This window comes from Metarhizium acridum (assembly GCF_019434415.1).
Source record: "Metarhizium acridum strain ARSEF 324 chromosome Unknown scaffold_555, whole genome shotgun sequence".
NCBI classification, from domain to species: Eukaryota; Fungi; Ascomycota; class Sordariomycetes; order Hypocreales; family Clavicipitaceae; genus Metarhizium; species Metarhizium acridum.
This window is the reverse complement of record NW_027094039.1, coordinates 1459541-1476074: the sequence shown is the minus strand read 5'-3', so window position 1 is coordinate 1476074 and position 16534 is coordinate 1459541. Positions and strand designations below refer to the sequence as shown.

General features: G+C 52.2%; 5 protein-coding genes across 5 annotated transcripts; 4 read left to right on the top strand and 1 right to left on the bottom strand.

Annotated features, from left to right (window-relative positions):
- Positions 1-2932: 2932 nt before the first annotated feature.
- Positions 2933-3256, top strand: J3458_019166 (uncharacterized protein; the record flags this gene model as incomplete). The annotated part of the gene is made up of 1 exon (XM_066121436.1): positions 2933-3256. The coding sequence occupies one exon, from the start codon at positions 2933-2935 to the stop codon at positions 3254-3256; it is 324 nt and encodes a 107-aa protein (XP_065973794.1).
- A 1653-nt stretch (positions 3257-4909) lies between these two features.
- On the top strand, positions 4910-5301 carry J3458_019165 (uncharacterized protein; the record flags this gene model as incomplete). The annotated part of the gene is made up of 2 exons (XM_066121435.1): positions 4910-5057; positions 5129-5301. 2 exons carry the CDS (start codon positions 4910-4912, stop codon positions 5299-5301), a joined length of 321 nt encoding a protein of 106 aa, XP_065973793.1.
- Positions 5302-5322: 21 nt separating this feature from the next.
- J3458_019164 (uncharacterized protein) lies at positions 5323-8038 on the top strand. The gene is made up of 3 exons (XM_066121434.1): positions 5323-6193; positions 6292-6952; positions 7042-8038. The coding sequence occupies exons 1-3, from the start codon at positions 6176-6178 to the stop codon at positions 7881-7883; spliced, it is 1521 nt and encodes a 506-aa protein (XP_065973792.1). The 5' UTR covers positions 5323-6175; the 3' UTR covers positions 7884-8038.
- A 120-nt stretch (positions 8039-8158) lies between these two features.
- J3458_019163 (uncharacterized protein) lies at positions 8159-10871 on the top strand. Its single transcript, XM_066121433.1, has 2 exons — positions 8159-9088; positions 9148-10871. The coding sequence occupies exons 1-2, from the start codon at positions 8459-8461 to the stop codon at positions 10699-10701; spliced, it is 2184 nt and encodes a 727-aa protein (XP_065973791.1). The 5' UTR covers positions 8159-8458; the 3' UTR covers positions 10702-10871.
- Positions 10872-11113: 242 nt separating this feature from the next.
- On the bottom strand, positions 11114-12721 carry J3458_019162 (uncharacterized protein; the record flags this gene model as incomplete). Its single annotated transcript, XM_007817763.2, has 2 exons — positions 11114-11333; positions 11391-12721. The coding sequence occupies 2 exons, from the start codon at positions 12719-12721 to the stop codon at positions 11114-11116; spliced, it is 1551 nt and encodes a 516-aa protein (XP_007815954.2).
- Between the last annotated feature and the right edge of the window lie 3813 nt (positions 12722-16534).

Here is a 16534-nt window from a genome sequence, read left to right as displayed (position 1 = left end):
ATGCCGCGGGAGACGACGGACGGAAACGGTATACGTCAAAGCTACCAAGACGCATGTATTTTTGCTTCACACCACCTCGAGCCAGGTACGAAGCTTGCCGAAACAAGCTCCCTCCCACCATCTTCCTAAAAGCTTCCCGAGAACCAATGAGACGGACCATACGGGCGAAGCTTCTCCTCACGTTCCGGCCAGGGCGGGACGCAGCTCTCGCCGCCACGACCATGGTTGACGGTTCCCAGCGTGAGAGTCCGAGAACGTGGAGATGCGTCTCTTGCGCCGCCTCGACGCCCACGAGCCTCGAAGGGCTGGAGCTGGAGCCGGAGCCACGTTCAAACCACGTAGCCATGATGCAAGTCACGGTTGCAGAGAAGCCGCGAATGAGCCTTGTTCCCTTTGATACGTCACCATCTTGGCGGGGGACCCAGTCGGCCGCATAATCTCTTGTCCGTCCATGCATCACGACCCGGAAGCATAACGCTCGGTATACCACTGCGGCAGAATCTGCTCACGACGTTCCCAAAGAGGGAAACCTCATTCGACGGGCTTTGGAATCATCACGACTCCAGTGGAGCACGTTGGTCAGCGTGTGGTCCTAGACTCCTCTGGCTGCCAGAAGCTATCGAACCACGGGCTTCCAGCGCCCCAGGTTCATGCATGAAGACGAGAGCAGATCAGGGCTATTGCAAGCCAAACGCCCCACTGGCAGAAGAAACAGCGTTCCAGCACGAGTATCTATCTGTACATACGTGGGCGAGCTAGCGGATTGTGGCTGCTACGATACACGACCGGCTTGTATTTGACAAGTTGCGGCAAGCCGGCTCGTCGGGACGCGGGCGGCTTCATCGGAAGGGCGCCAATTTCGACTCCAGATGGTGTTGCGGGGGAAACGGCATCGTGAATCTCTGCCTGGACGCCGCTGACGGAATGGCTTTGAGGCGAGCCGTTTTCCCGACGACGGGGTGGTTCCGGAATGTCGTGGTGAGACAAGGTGCTCAGTCGAGTTCTTGTCTCCCAGAGGATCAAGGAACTGGCTGGATCGAGTGTTGGGATCCATGACGACGGTGGTTCCCCAACGGGCAGCTCTTTTAGTGTTGGGACTTTCCGATCTCGTCAGGAACGAAAAGACGGATCAACAAATTAGATGGGCCGCTGATAAGCGTCGGATATCTCCATCGGAAATCTCTCTTCTGTGCTTTTGTGCTCCCACTCTCTGATCTGCCGCGGAAACCCACGAGATAATAGCGCCCGGATTGATAACCCTCTTGGCCACATATTATAACACTCGGCCGTGGACAACGCATCACACATCAATGATACCTTGTGTACCTGCAGTACGACCAAACTGTGCCACTGCATTGCGTTTGCTGGGGCGTCAGGTGCTCCGGGCCAAAATGCACATGGTATGATGATTTTTACGAGTCATCCCGCGCTGTTGTTAATTGCAGTCCATTGAGCTGTCTGATTGATCTTCACCACCACCAGCAAGGTGTATAGTATAGAACGGTCTACCGCCTGGATGCGCTGAGACATGCGGCCTAGTATTTCCTTCAGTCACGTCACCTCCCTCAGGGTCTAGAGAACACGATACTTGCGCCAGACGTGTCGACTTTGATGATAGCATGAGAAGAGTGAAAGAGAGAGAGTCAGACGGCACATAACGCGAGCACGATACAGCACCACCAAAGTTGGTCTCATACCATCCGGTTATGGCAGCTACAATCCGTATCATTTCCAACCACCATCTGCTCAGAATAACAAGTGATGCATAAGCCTAGACAATAATTCTGTGCCGCCTCCAAGGATGCCATCACCATCACTACTAATACCACCGCCCGCCATGTGCGAAAGGACAGCTACTATTACGGCCCTGACGATCATCGACCAAGTCCCAGAAGATCCACACAAGGGAATGATGAGATATATGATGACGTTCATACTAGCTGTACAAATATGCGGCCTTGGTACCTCGTTGTGAACCAAGCACAACGACCAGCTATCCATATGAACCCGGAGGATACAAAGATACCACAACTCACATGTCCCTAGACACAACCCCGGACGCAGAAAGCTTCTTGGAACGTAATGCTCGGCTACGTCGGCTAGGCCACTTCAGTCCAGTGGTTTCTCAGTTCGATTAGGGATTGGCACGATCCCCAGACAATATATACGTTCGTGTGCAATACGGTTGCTGTCTGTACGATGCCAAGAACTACCGGAAGCTTGCTGAGCTGGCGAAGAAATATCCGTCATCCAAAAGCCCAGCGACCTAATTGCTGTTACGAATCTGCCAAAAGTGGGGGACCTCTTGCAGATGGAGATCGTATTGCAGTATATATGTCGGCTGGTGTTCTATTACAATTGTTGACCTTGATAGCAACATACTTCTGCATTGAACCCGGTTGTTACGAACAGCCGAGACAGTAAATTAAGGATGCGGAGTATGCTTGCAAGTTGTGGAGCATTTGCGACACATCTCCTGGAGCAGGATATTCGGAATCTGAAGCCAGGACATTGTATGATGTGAATGATGGCAAACGTCTTCTTCAAAGAGTACAGGATGGGCAATGACCAAGACAAGAACATTTTTCTTCAAGGGTACTTTGCGTGGAGAAGAGTGTGCGTAGGAGGGTGTTTCCCAATAACGAGTTGTCGGTATATGCACCATTTGAAGGCGAGATTCCAGAGAAGCTTAGGGCGTCATGAATATCAGACACAGCAAAACGAACACGCGAGTTGTTCTCAAAGCTACGGAGGAAATAGGTGACCACTTTTTACAAGTCGGCTGTCTTCAACAACTTCTCAACCAAGCATCCGACAACCCCTCCTGAGAGGTTGAACATATCAATGAGCTCTGGATGTCAGCCGGAAACATGGCATGTCATGTCCGGCTTCAGCTATTCCGTTTCATGCTCGTCGAGTCGGAAAGTGACAAATGAGCATTGCGTCGAGACATCTTCGACCATGGCAGGTGTCAGAATGCCGGTTACACGGAATACTGCCGCTGCTATCATCTAAAGCTTGGGTGAAAGAACTCTATATGACGCGTGCGATTCACACGACAAGGCAGAGGAAGTGGAAAAGCAAGAGAGGCGTGAGCTGCAAGAGCGAAGACGCAGAGAAGGACATGCTGGTTCAGAAATTCGAGAAGTTGGGAGGCCTTGAGGCGAACGAGACCACATCTGGCGCCAACAACGAGGGACTGCCCAGTGACCAAAAAGGGGAAAAGGGACGAGGACAGAAGCGAGGGAAGGTCTAGGGTAGCGGCTGTAGATGCGGATAATTCAGAGTGGCCTCCTCTTGTTAGAGACGGTGATGGTGAACCGAGCAAGCCCAGCAAGGCAGCCCGATTGTGGAATTTGTTGACTAGTAATTCGCCAGCGGCGAGGGTTTAGGCGCGGAGTGATACGAAAAAAGAATTGGTGCTGCAAATTCAAGCGCATAAAAGAACAAGGAAAAAGAAAACAAAAGAATCGCCGTGATACACGACCTTGTTTGTTGGATAAACGGGGAATCGAGCCCCGGACCACTCCCAGGAAGACGAATCCTGAATTCGCCCTTGATGATGTAATCTGGAGTGGTAACCGGCCTTTGAAGGCAGATGAGTGAGGGGAGGAAACAAGCCTCAGGGGCACAAAGAAGGGGTTGCAACCGCCGAACTCTTCCGCCACTGACCATAGAACGACGTTACCCGTACGGAAGCACGGCATATATAGTCAGCTGCCGCGAGTGAGGGTATGACATCCGGAGCTGCATGGCGATAATTGGTACAGCGTGGGCACGCCCCAAGAACGAATCGGCTCCTCAAGTGCTCCTACGACCAAAGGCAACCGTCCCCGATGATGTCATATGCCCAGACACCGGGTATCGAGGCCGCGCGAACCACAGGAGGGCGGTATATCAAAATAGGATAGAAGGGCATCAGGCGACAGGATGAGTGAAGCCGATAGGCAAGCAGGCAGTCGAAGCAAAAACGAGGCGGCAGCTGGGATCTGCAGAGGCCTGCAGAGGCCTGCAGAGGCCCGATTACCTTGCAGGGCGGAATTATTCATAGGCTCCGGGCCAGGACACAGCACCTTCCGGTAGGCCAACTCTTTGACTGAATGGTCCAGATGTCACGGCGTCTTGTTCGTACAACACGGCTGACCTCGCCGGTGCAGGAGAAAGGACCAATGCTCAGACGAGGCTCGAGGTTGGCCGGGTTATCCCTTTTGGGCCGGTGGCTGTCGGTGCAGAGCAATATTGGCACACTTGTAGATGGCATCTCCTCTAATAATGTGCTGTTGAGCACTAGACCCTGAGGTGGCCGGGCCATTTCCGCCTCGCTCTTTGAGTAAGCCATCACAGAGGTCACGTTCGAGTGTGCTTCTCACCGCTAGAGCGTACTTCTTGTTGCACGGCACAGCGGCCACAGCCTAGGGCTCTGGTCCGGGTCGCGAGATCAAGTTCCGGAGATCAAACCTCTCTAGAGATGAACAACAACATGGATGCGTGGGGGCGGCCAATTTGGAAGCGGGGATATCTGAACGTGCGCAATTTATTTTTATTTTTTATTATTTTTTATTATTTTTTATTTATTTTTTTTTAAAATTTTTTTTCATGTGTTGTCTCTTGCCTCGCCCGGATGCAGCATTGTGCCATCGCAAGGCCATCGTGATGCCAAATTGTATATAAAGGCCGCGCCCTACTTGGGGGCAAATGGAATGCCTTTCTAGCTGTTCTAATCTAGGACTTGATTTCCTACTTGCACATAGCCACCAAATTCTTGACTGCCATCATCGTCAGTCTATTTTGATAATAATAAAAACAAGAAGACTCCATTTGAATCATCATCAGCAGCTGCCTACCTAGGTAGCTATATGAGAGCCTCCGTCTTCATTGCAAGTATAGACAACTTCCCGCAAATGCTAGGATGGCCACTCTTACTCCGGAAGCAATCGTTGCCATTGTGGGCTTGGTGATTGCTCTGCCGCCGACTGTTGTTGTTGTCGTTCGCTTGCTTTGGCGCTGGTACGGCACAGGGGCTCCGGGTCAGCAGCACATGAGCAATAGCCAGGATGGTATGTACAAGTCCGGCAAGCTGTTTCGGCTGTTTTGTCTAACTGGTAGAAAAAAACTATAAAAAAAATAGAAGAGGCAGCAATGACAGTGCAGCCTCAACAGCAACCGTATTGGTACGCTGTTGAAGGGGATCCGAGGTTGCGAGGAGATCCCTGCCCGAGACGTATTAGCACCCGCGAAGCCATGCATATCACTCGATATCAGCGAAGTGAAATTTACAACATGGACGTCACGCCATGGTAGGATGTAAAAGGTCCATTGGTACAGCCGACGGCAGGCTACTATTCATACACAATATTGCATCAACCTGACAAGTTTGCAGTTAGCGGACGCAGGCAAGTAGAATACCAGACCCTTTCTCAAGTCCCAAACATCTCTCTCATGCCGGAACAGCGACGCACCCAGTCAAACAGATCAATGCAGAGGGTCGATAGCTTGCATGTGTGCATGTTTAAGCCGTGTTCCAAGACCAAACCGAAGCTGCATCAGCCAGGCGCCATTCTCCACCTTCAAATCGTACTACATGGCCATGGCTTGCTTACCCGCCTGAGCATGAAGAACGTGCACATGTCTGGTGGCAGCAGGCTTAATCCCAATGACGACATTTCTGGACATCCAGGCCCAGTGAGCCCCTGTTCCAAGAGGCCTCACGGCGTCACACCTTGGGAGAGCTTCGGCGCTTGCTGGTCCAACCGCTGCCAAGGATGGAGATGAAAGGGCGTTTGATGCTTAATTTGTCGCCGTGCTCGAACGCGGGTGGTTCCATTCATTTCGTGAGTCTCGTTGATTTCCCTTTATGTATTTCCTTTTCTGGGGTTTGTCAAAGGAGGACAGGGTGTAACGCGCCTTTGAATTTTGAGAGAGAATTGCCAGCAATTTGAAGTGTATTGCGCAGGCTTGGATGAAGAGAGAGAGGCCGCCCGCCTGCCCAAGATCCAGGTCGAGCTCCTCAAAGCTACGTACCTTAGTCTTGCCCCGCGATCTGCCCTTGGACTTTTGGCCTTGGACTACGCACGCGGCTGAACCGACGACGTTGGAACATCGTCACCATCCAAGCCTTGATTTTTGCTCTACACCCCATTGAAGCTAGCGCTCTTCTTTGCGACCGCTGCTCATAATGGCCTCGGGTAACAATGTAAGTCGACCACGGGCATTCTCTGGGTTTCTCCCCTCCCTCCCTCTTTCAACACAACTCCAACACCTGCTAACCATATCATTCCACCTACAATGCAGGACCCCAAGCTCCTCTACGCCGTCGATGGCATCAAAGCCTATCACATTGCCAACGGCACCGAACATTCCCTGACCCCAAGTGGTCCCCAGACGCTATCACTGCTAATGGTTCCAACCGCCTCTGGTTTTGCCGACCCTTCTGGCATCGGCTCTGGCGAGGAGGACTTTTACCTGCATCTGCATCTGCCTCCCGAGCTGGACTTGCCCATGCCGGCCACTACTCAAATATACCATCAACCTCCGACGAGCTATCTGATTCCCCGCTGGGATCTGGGCCCCGACGCCGGCGCTTTCACGCGTATTGAATTTCCGCCGGTAGGGAGCCGTCCCGGCATCCAGGAAGATGTAGATACGTTTGAGACCATCCTTGCGCAGTGTACAGCCTTCTTGGAACGTGCGTCCCCGCCAAAGCCAAAGAGGGCCAAGACAGCGCCTGTTTCTGGGGCTTCTTCAAAGGCTAGGGAGGCAGCTGGCGAGGAACTGCCCGCCTATAATCCGGCTGATTATACCCAAGGCGAAGGCTATGTTCAGGGGAGTCTGAGTTCAAGTGGCAAAGGAGGCAGAATCGTCTTGGTGGATGAGGAGGACGGCAGTGTTATCGGCGAATTGAGCGAGGGGTTCCAAGTTGTGGAAGACACCGGCATAGAGCCCGGATCCAAAGGTATGAAACCCCTCCCCCAAACCAAAAAAAAAAAAAAAAAATTACGACTTCTATAGTATCAAGAAACCTCGCTAACTGGTGTCTTGTAGACCCTGTTGAAATCGCTTTGCCCACAGACGGCTCCCAAGCCATCAATATCCAACCAGCCCCAGCATACTACGAAGAAGACCGCATCCATCCTGCATACAAAAAGTCCACAATTGTCAGTATGGGCATGAGGGCATCTCGCCTTCTCGTTACGACATCCGACTATGTCTCCCACGCCCTCCAGGGCCAAGCCGACAATTTCACCAAGAGCACGCAACCTGTCTCCAAACCTGTCACCTTTACGCCCACCACACACGCACATATCCGAAAGATCAACCAGTTCTCAAACAAAGCCGCCGGTCTGTCCGCTGCCACCGTCGGCTCCATTGCCAAAGTGGCACAGAACCTAGGGGCCAACATTTCCCGCCGCAAGGATGGAAAGGCCCGAGGCTTCGATAAAGATGGCAACATGATCGAGACATACAAACCTGGTGTGTTAAATAAGAGTTTAATGGCGTTCAATACCGTCGTAGATGGTATGGAGCAGGCTGGCCGTAGTCTACTCACGAGCACATCTTCAAGTGTCACTCAGGTTGTCGAGCACAGATGGGGCCCGGAGGCTGGTGAAGTATCCCGCAACTTGGGTGGTGGCTTCAAGAATGTGGGGTTGGTATATATCGATGTGACGGGTGTGTCGCGCCGGGCCATTTTGAAGGGTGTAGCGAAGGGCATGGTTGTTGGAAATGTCAAGGGAGGCGGCCGGGTTATTGTTGGTGGGGACGAGAAGAGCAAGACCGGACCTGTGACGGGAGAAAGTGGGAACGGAAATGGAGAGAAGAACTCATACGGCGATTCTTCGAATGTGTCTGGCGGTTATCAGGGCAATGGTAAGAAGCCTGCTTAGGAGTTGGGCTACGAATACATGAAATGGCAACAAGGGTAGGAGATATGAACATTTATAAATCGTTCAACAATGACTTGCGTAACGGATGTCGATCTTTCCAGGGAATATCAGTACCAAATAGTTTCTTTCCAAAAATAAGCCATTGTTTCATTCGTCATCGTATCATTTCACTCATTATGTTAAAGTGGTAAAAGTGGATCACGTGTCGACGTGACATCCCTCGCGTCGCGATGGCTTCAAAGCCTCGACCCCCACGTCCCCAATCGAAACACCAGCCGGGTTCCCGAGTAACCAGCTATTCTACTCTTCACATCCCGTGATATAGTTCCCTCTCGCGGCATTTTTTCGTCGATGGCAATGAAACACGTTGCATCCGCGACAAATTCCCTGTCATAACTGGAAACTGGCGCCGCCACCTTCTCGCTCAACTCATGTGTCGATACGAGCCGTTTGGCGTCTTCATTCTTACATTTTATGATATCTCAGACGCAATCAAACGCAAACGAGAAAAGAAGCTGTACAAAACATACACTTACCGGACCTTGACCTAGGCTAATGCTCCCTGCCAGTGCATCATGCTCCACGAAATCCTCCTCTCCCTCTCGGGCCACCCATCTCCTCTCCTTCATACACCTCCGTCGCCCGAAGCAGACGCTCTAGCAGGCATAACACCCCCCGAACGACAGCTCCTCTCGTCTGCCAGACACATCAGCGACCTGAATACCAACCTCATCGCCTACTCGACTGAAATCTCCACGACTCATTCGTCGACGATATGTCGAGCTGTCGCCACGGCCATAAGTTCCATCCATCTGGCTGCATTTCAGCGAAAGGTTCTGCAAGTAGAGGAGAGCATACTGAAAAATGACGCTGATTGGGTTGGGGCGTATAATATCGTGCCATTGACCGCCATCATGGGCGAATTTCAGCAGTGGACGAGGCGGCTAGAATGGCTATGGGACACGGTACAGTTCATCATGGCTAAGAACACAGATGGGAGTTCGTGTAGGGGGTCAACATTGATTGATCGATTGAGGGACGAATTGCAGAGTGGGTATCAGGACGTGGCTGCTACAGCAGAGAGTCTAGTCAGGGTCGCGGAGACGGCATGGTTGAAGCAGGTGTCCGCGTGGGTGCTGTACGGGAGATTGCCCAGTTTTGGGACTGATGATTTCTTTGTGCAAAAGCTGCATGGTTCTCCAGAGGCACGAAGCTACCCTTTTGCGTATCTTGGGCCGCAATTACAGAGACTGACTGTCAGCAGGATTATGTTTGTGTTGAGAACTGCCTGCCGTCATTTGTCACAGGAGCAACAGCGGCATCCATGATATTCATCGGCAAATCACTCAACCACGTTCGCGCCATGAACAGTACCAGCTCGTCATCAGGCGGAGTAGCACACGTATCCGCTAAGCTCCAAGAATTATCAGCCTTAACATTACCGCTAGAAAACTCCGAGTTTTCCAAGGCAGTCAAGGCCATTCGCACTTCCCTGTCACAAAACACTTTGCAAAAGATGCTTCCTCTCGCCAAAGTTTCAGAAATGATCCAGCTCCTCCGGGACTTCTTCCTCCTTGGTCGGGGTGAATTTGCCATGGCCCTCACTCACGAAGCAGACGAAAGGATTAGAAATCGCTGGCGAAGAGCAGGCAATCTCGCATACGAAAAGGACGACGGCCTGAAAAACCTCACTGTCAAGGATGGTGAAGTCGCTGCGGTTTTGAATAGGACGTGGGCTGTGCTCGTCTCTATGCAGGGCCAACACGCCGAGGAGGACGACCAGCTCGAACTCGCACGAAGCTTGATACAACTCCATCTTACAAAGTCCAAACCCCCGGCCGCACTCGTCACCGGAAGAGGTTTGGACGTCCAAGCAGCAAATGTCCTCGCTGCCTCCCCTTTCCGCAACATGCTTTTCTCCGTCCCAGCCATGCTCAGCCTCGACCTACCCTCGCCACTAGACATGGTCATCTCCCCGTCGGACCTCCAGCTCTACTCCTCCATAAACGCATACCTCCTCTCCCTTCGCCGCGCGCACATGCGCCTCACCGACCTCTGGAAAATCACCTCCCTTCGTCGCCACTACCCTTCCCCTCGCGGCGCATCTGACCACGCTGTTACCCTCCGAGAGCGCTGGTCCGACCGCTCCTGGTTGCTCCGAAGCACATGGACCACCGCCAGCGCTGCCATATTCTTCCTCGCCGAGACAGAAGCCTACTTCCAGACAGAGATCGTCAAAACCCTCTGGGACAACTTCCACGCCTGGCTTGTCCCTTCACAGCCACAGCGCTCTGGCCGCGCTACCCCCATTGACCACCATCACTCGCAGCCTCCAAGCCAGCATTCTCACGATCCGCAAACCCTGTCCACCGCACACACGCTCTATCTCCGCACCCTCACCCACCGCCTTCTCCTCACTCAAGCCTCCTTCACGGATCAATTATACGCCCTCCTCCAACATATCGACCACCTCGTCACACACATCCACCGTCTGCACTCGTTATTCACATCCCTCGACCTCGAGCACGATGCTGGCGTAGTAGATGCCTTTGTCGACCTTGAGCGCGAACAATCGCAAGTATTCAGCTCGCTGCACGATATACAACTCAAAGTAAAACAAGGTATAGACAATGTGGTTTCAGCGTTGAGAAACTTGGAAAGCGACGCCGCATTCTTGGCAGAATGGGATGGGCAGGGACTAGTAGACGACGAAGGTGAAGAGAGAGGGTATGTGCCGTGCCGTGTGGGAGGGGTTGATAGGTTGTTGATGAAGTTGGACTTTGGCAGTTGGTTGGGCGGGACGGCGTGGGAGGGCTGACCGGAGACTTGGTTTTGTCGGTGCGGGGCTTGGGGATCCGGCGGGGTGGTATTAGATGTTACATGAATAATGAATTGTTGACGGCATTGTACAGTTACAAGATGATTGCAGCACGATTGATAGAAGCCACCACGTAAAGTGGCCACATGGGAGCATGTGGGAAAATATGTGACCATTATGTATAGTAATATTATAACTATAGGATGTCATTAATATGTTGCAAATGCCGCACGCATCATGCAGGTCGTGCTAAATCTCTAAATGCAAAATTCATGGTTCCGAAAACGCTTCAACGCCCGTGTTAGTTACATTGCTCATGCCTTCATGCTGCACATCATGCAATGTATACCATACAATACATGCGACAAATCAGAACATTTTCCTGTCACTAGATTCCTTTTCTGCAATGTATTCAATATACAGTAATCTGCTTTCCGAATCGCAAAGGTTTGCTGGATTTCTGTCCGCGACGACTAAACAGTCCGCGGCTAAAGGATTGTTGAAGAGCATCGGTGCCGAAGTGGGGTTCTCTGGGTCGGAGCGGGGCCGAACCGGAAATAGCTTTCTTGGATTGCCAGCGTTCACGAATGCAATCGTCCACTAAAGTGATGAGGCCTGTAGAGACAATAGCACTGGAAAAGTCAGCTTATAGTTGCGAATAATCAAGGCGAATAAGGCAACAGACGTACTCAGCTACATCCGTCATGGCTTCAATGGTAGATTGATCACTAATCCACATATAGCAAGGCGGGATCCATCCACCAGCGCTGTCTTCATCGTCGATTTGGCTAGGACTTCGCATCTCCTGTGCAATATGGGCTACCGGCTCCTCCTGACCATCGCGGACGAGATGGAAAGAAAAGGTATTGAGCATCTTGTCAACAGCTCGCTTCCAAGTATACTTGTGGCCCCACCACTCAAACTCGTAACGCCCTGAACTGCGGCGAGAAACCTCCACACGGGCATAATTGCTGAATTCAAGCTTGATGGAATCAGTAGGAACTAGAAACTCTGATGGAGGTTTGACGGCAAGGAGGCTAGACGAGTTGTCCAAAATGTCGGTGCCGGAGCCTATCGATGCCGATGACTTGGCAGTCATGGTGCTTGCTGTGGAGGGGCGCCGCGAACCTGAGGGAGCCTTGAGGGAACAAGAGGACGAGTTGGAAGCATTTGATCGGCGGAAAGGGGCCTTGACAGATCGAAGAGCCGAGGAAACAGATTGATGAATAGCGCCACGTGAGATACCAGATGACTTGGTGTAGGCACGTTTGGAGACGCACACTTCCCTGCCCGAGTCGCGGCAATGGCGACGGAAAGAAAACTCTCGATTAACCAAATCGTACATGCGGAGATGGAAGAGCTGAACAGTAACAGGTCTGCGGTGAGAACCTAGGACAGAGCCTCGGCCGATGCCGATAAGTGAACCAGGCACAACTACCGTCTCCACGCGAAGATTCATGTTTCCGTCTGGGGTAGTGTCGTCGTGTCGAACAGATAGACGATTCATGGAGGGGAATAAGTAGCTAAAGGTGCGAGGATCTGACGGCTTGACTGTGGGATCAGTAGGTCCCGCACGGTAAGGAGGAAGGACCGGCGGGATAGAGGCATCATCGGCCCCTTGTAGACGAACGGGCTCCGGCTCATAGTTGAATAAATCATCGTCATGGCTGCCACAGTCGCGGCCTAAATCATTTTCAGAGAATCGAGTGTCATATGTATTGACAGAGAACGTAGAGTCTGAAGGCTCGGGTGGGAAGTAAGTGATGCTGGGTTGTGGGCACTCAGGCTCCTCCTCTTGTCGCATCCTCTCCTGTTGTCTGCTGTGGCGACGTGGAGAGTCAATTTCGTCGTGGTCTTGATGCCTCTGCCTTCGGTTTGAGCTGGAAGTGGTGAATTCTTGATGATACGTTGAAGCGGCGTGGTCTGTCCTTGAAAGAACATATGAAGTTGAGAGCTCGCTGTCTCGTGAGGAAGAAGCTGATGAGCCATATGAGAGTCGTGAAGATGATGGGTCGGGCATAGTCCTAGGTGCTTCTGATGCACTGCGATGCCCTTGGCGTTGCGACTTAGTCGTCATACAGTTTGAAGTAGTATACGCAGTCGAAAGTTGCGGTATCCAGTGGCGAAACAGTCGGCGTGTTTGTCGAGGTATTACGCAGACCTAAGCTTTTACCACGATGTCATGCAGGCGAGACGGACAGAATTCACGATTGAACGAAAGAATAAGCAACCATGGACTGAGTGAGGTTGGGGTTCAGAAAAATGTAAATAGAAGTCTGGTGGAAGCGGAATAATATAAATGGGTTTGTCATCTAAGGGATGGGTGAATGCGGAATGGATGGGGACGGCTGGGGAAGGGGAGTCCTCGAAATATACCAGTTGACGTTTTACAAAAACAGGAAGTCGCGAACATGCCTAAAAGATGGACACCTCCTTACATGGACATGAAAGCAGCACCCCATACTTGGATAGTACTATGTTCCTGTCTGGTGTCAAAAGGCAAGAACCTTGCACAGACCGGAAACACGACCAAATCAACCTCAGCACCCGAAAAAAAAAAAACACCGGCCAACCCTAGTAAAAACACCAAAGCCACCCAAACGGACAACCGCCGCGTCGTCGTCCTTGTCGGCTTTTTTCGTTTGTCGCAGTGAGTCGACCGGGGGTGTGGCGTGAGGGATCCAGCGCACGCTCCGGGGCATTGGCGTGGGCGTCGTCGGGTGGAGGTGGACGGCGGTAGTGTGATCTGGGCATTTCCATGCATCAGCCTCGAAAATGCCGCCAGCACTCACAAGGATCCCGGATTGCTCCCAATGGCGACCCTGCACCGAGTCTCCTCTGTATCCTGCTGCTACCCCTTGGGTATGTCTGGTCTGGTGTGCTGGCGCAGAGTCCAGTTGGGTAGTCGTCTCAGTCATCACCTGCACATTCAACACGCCCCAGCACAGTGGGCGGCCATGAATGGATGTGTCTTGCCTCAGATTTCAGTGCAAAGAGCTGATGCTCAACAGGCATAAAGAAATCCATTCAATCGGACGACGTGGACACAAATAGCCGGCATGGTTGGGCTTGTCGGCCACCCAGCTGTTTGGCACCACAATGGCTGCTGCAGCTGCCTGAGATGTCAACTGGTACGGCGCACAACCCCCCAGAGTTTCCCCAGTGGATTACTGCACCGCTTCTGCTCAGACAAACGCCGAGAGACCGAAATGTATGCCCTAAATGGGGGAAAGAATAGCCTCAAGTGCTACCAGACGTCAAAGGGGGGCTGAGCAGGTGGGCTGCGAGGCTCACCACCAGCCCCTGGTGTTCACGCCAGAGCGCTCTGCGTTCAGGTCTCGGGACATGGAGGCTCCATGCATGTGTCCTCTCAGTGAGGCAGTGGCAGTACTGAATCAAGCGCTAAAACAACCCCAAACACCACCAGGCCGACCGATTGACACGGAGGCCAGAGGGGTGTTTGGCTCATCCAACCACCAACAGTGGCAAGGCGGCCTCGGGAGAAATCGATTATCCTTCGTCTAGCGAGCCTCATGCTGGGCCGAGCTTATCATTCGCGGCTGCAGTGCTCGCAACTTGGCCTTCCACATGAAGGCTGACGGGTGCTACTAAAGTCAAGTACTTTTGGCTCCCAACGTCGTTCCCAGCGGAGCAACATGCCACAGAAGCGTCAACGTATCACCCCATCGTCGTCGGCTGTTGGCGACGTCAGTGGCCCGAACACACATACACACCGCGGCAGCCACGCGACTACGGACTGATTCATTCTGCGCGTGCAACTGTAAAGAGAAGGTCGAAATGAAGAGCCAGAAACATTCAAGCAGATGGCGATGAAGGTGCCTCTGAGCGAATCATGCGCATTGCTTGGCATTTATGAAGAGTCATCATCACCCGTTATCCTGAATTGTCAGCCTTGGCCAGCCACTACTTGAATCGCCCATCTGGATGAGAATCTAGGGCCTCCTCGGATACCCTCAGTCCAGGGTAATATTAACCTTGTGATTGTCTCTTGTCGCCGTTTCTGCCTAATAGCCTGGGTGTGTATACGGAGCGACCGAACGTGATGTTCAATCTTGGGACTTCTACAAAGCCGACAAAATGCCTCAGATCAGTATTACCGTCCAACGTGAAAAGGAAAGGCCCGTATCTAAAGTCATGGCCAAATTTTCTGGTGGCTTCTAGGTGTAACCACCACTGTTTTTCTCTCTCTCTGGCCTCTCCATCAGCTATTCTACCATTCCTTCTCGGCCACGGAGAATAAGCCAAGGATCGGGCGCCAATCCAAATCTCCGCACACACCAACTAGCGGTAGCTTCAAAATAGTGGCAGCAAGTTTCATCAGTAATGACCACGATGCGGTGTGAGCCTGGTGCCAAAATGAGCCGTCTACGGAGTACGTCTACCAAGGTTTCGCTTCCCTGCCACCAGACGGCACTTGAACATCTGACATGATGAATGGCACCAGTTGGCTTTGGAAATACAGTCTTGGACATTTGCGCGAGACATGCATGTTGGTGGCTGTTTGGCATTTACCCGTCAATTCTAGCATTTTCCCCGGAAACAAGCAATCATTTGCAGGCCATGGCATGAAGCACACATTTTGCAACGTGTTGAAATAGGGATAACGAACCGGATTCAACCGCGCCACGGTGCAAAAGCCTGCATCATCAATCCCCTTTCGTCTCGTGACATTGACAAGCCGCAGATGACTTCAGCACTCGGCCAAGGTCCTTCCACACTTCAGACATGTTATGGAATCGAGGTAGAGACGCTCTTCACATAAAGTATGATGCCTTGGGGCCTTGGATTGACGGCCAGTCGCAACAGGTCAACGAGTGCATATTCCAGTGAGCCTCGAGCTGTCTTTTACTCGCCCCCATGTTCCACTGCCGCCTGCATGCGTCAAAGTCTTACATTTTTTGCACCAAACTTTGCACATGGATGGGGTTCATCCTCTTCACCCAGGAGGCTTGACAGGTGTTGTGCCATGTTGTCATGACGTCTGGTTCAGCATGGCATCGACAGTTAGCGGGTCAATCGCCTAGCGCAAGACTCTTGTATGTCCAGTATCATCTGCTGATGTCAGCATACGTGTGACGACGAGATGACCGTCAACGCCTTTCTTGGATTACGCAAGATGGGTGACGGCAACGCTTGACTACCCAGTAGCTGCTTCGAACTTGCCCTGTCACCATTACTTTGTAGATGCCATCCTCTGGGCACACTACTTGATGATTCCGGGGGCAAAAAGAAGAAAGAAAGAAGCTGATTTGCGAGTAGGTCGTAATCCCTCAGTCCGACTGCTTGTTAATCAGATTGAATTGTCAGGTCACAAGTACGTACGGGAGCAACGACGCCGTCTAACAAGACGCATGGCCTTGGCAAAGTCAGTTAAACTCTCATTTCAAATCAGTTCACTCGTATTCATTCCGTGTCCGAGCCAATACCATGCTTGGTGCCCTACAGCCCAACAACGGACTGAATTGAAGATGATGCCGCCACCTGCAACGTCTACCAGTCAGTAGGCGGTACAGGTGGTGTAATTCGTGTCGGACGCTGATTCGCTTCAATGTTTGCTTGCTCGCCTCGTGCTCGCTTCGTCCCTTCGTCCCAGGTGCTCTCTGCGTTGCGGCATGTCGCGGGCTATCCTATTGGGTCGCGGCGAGGGGATTCGCAGACCAATTGCAATCTCGATGCTCCGGCATACCTTCGCAGCCCCCGTAGAGTCCCGTTCGAAAATCGATGCCTCTTGTTGCGCGTGAAGTGCCAATACGCCCCCCGAGCGTCCCCACAGGTAGGCCGCCACTTGGCCGGCACCTTGGTGGTCGAAACA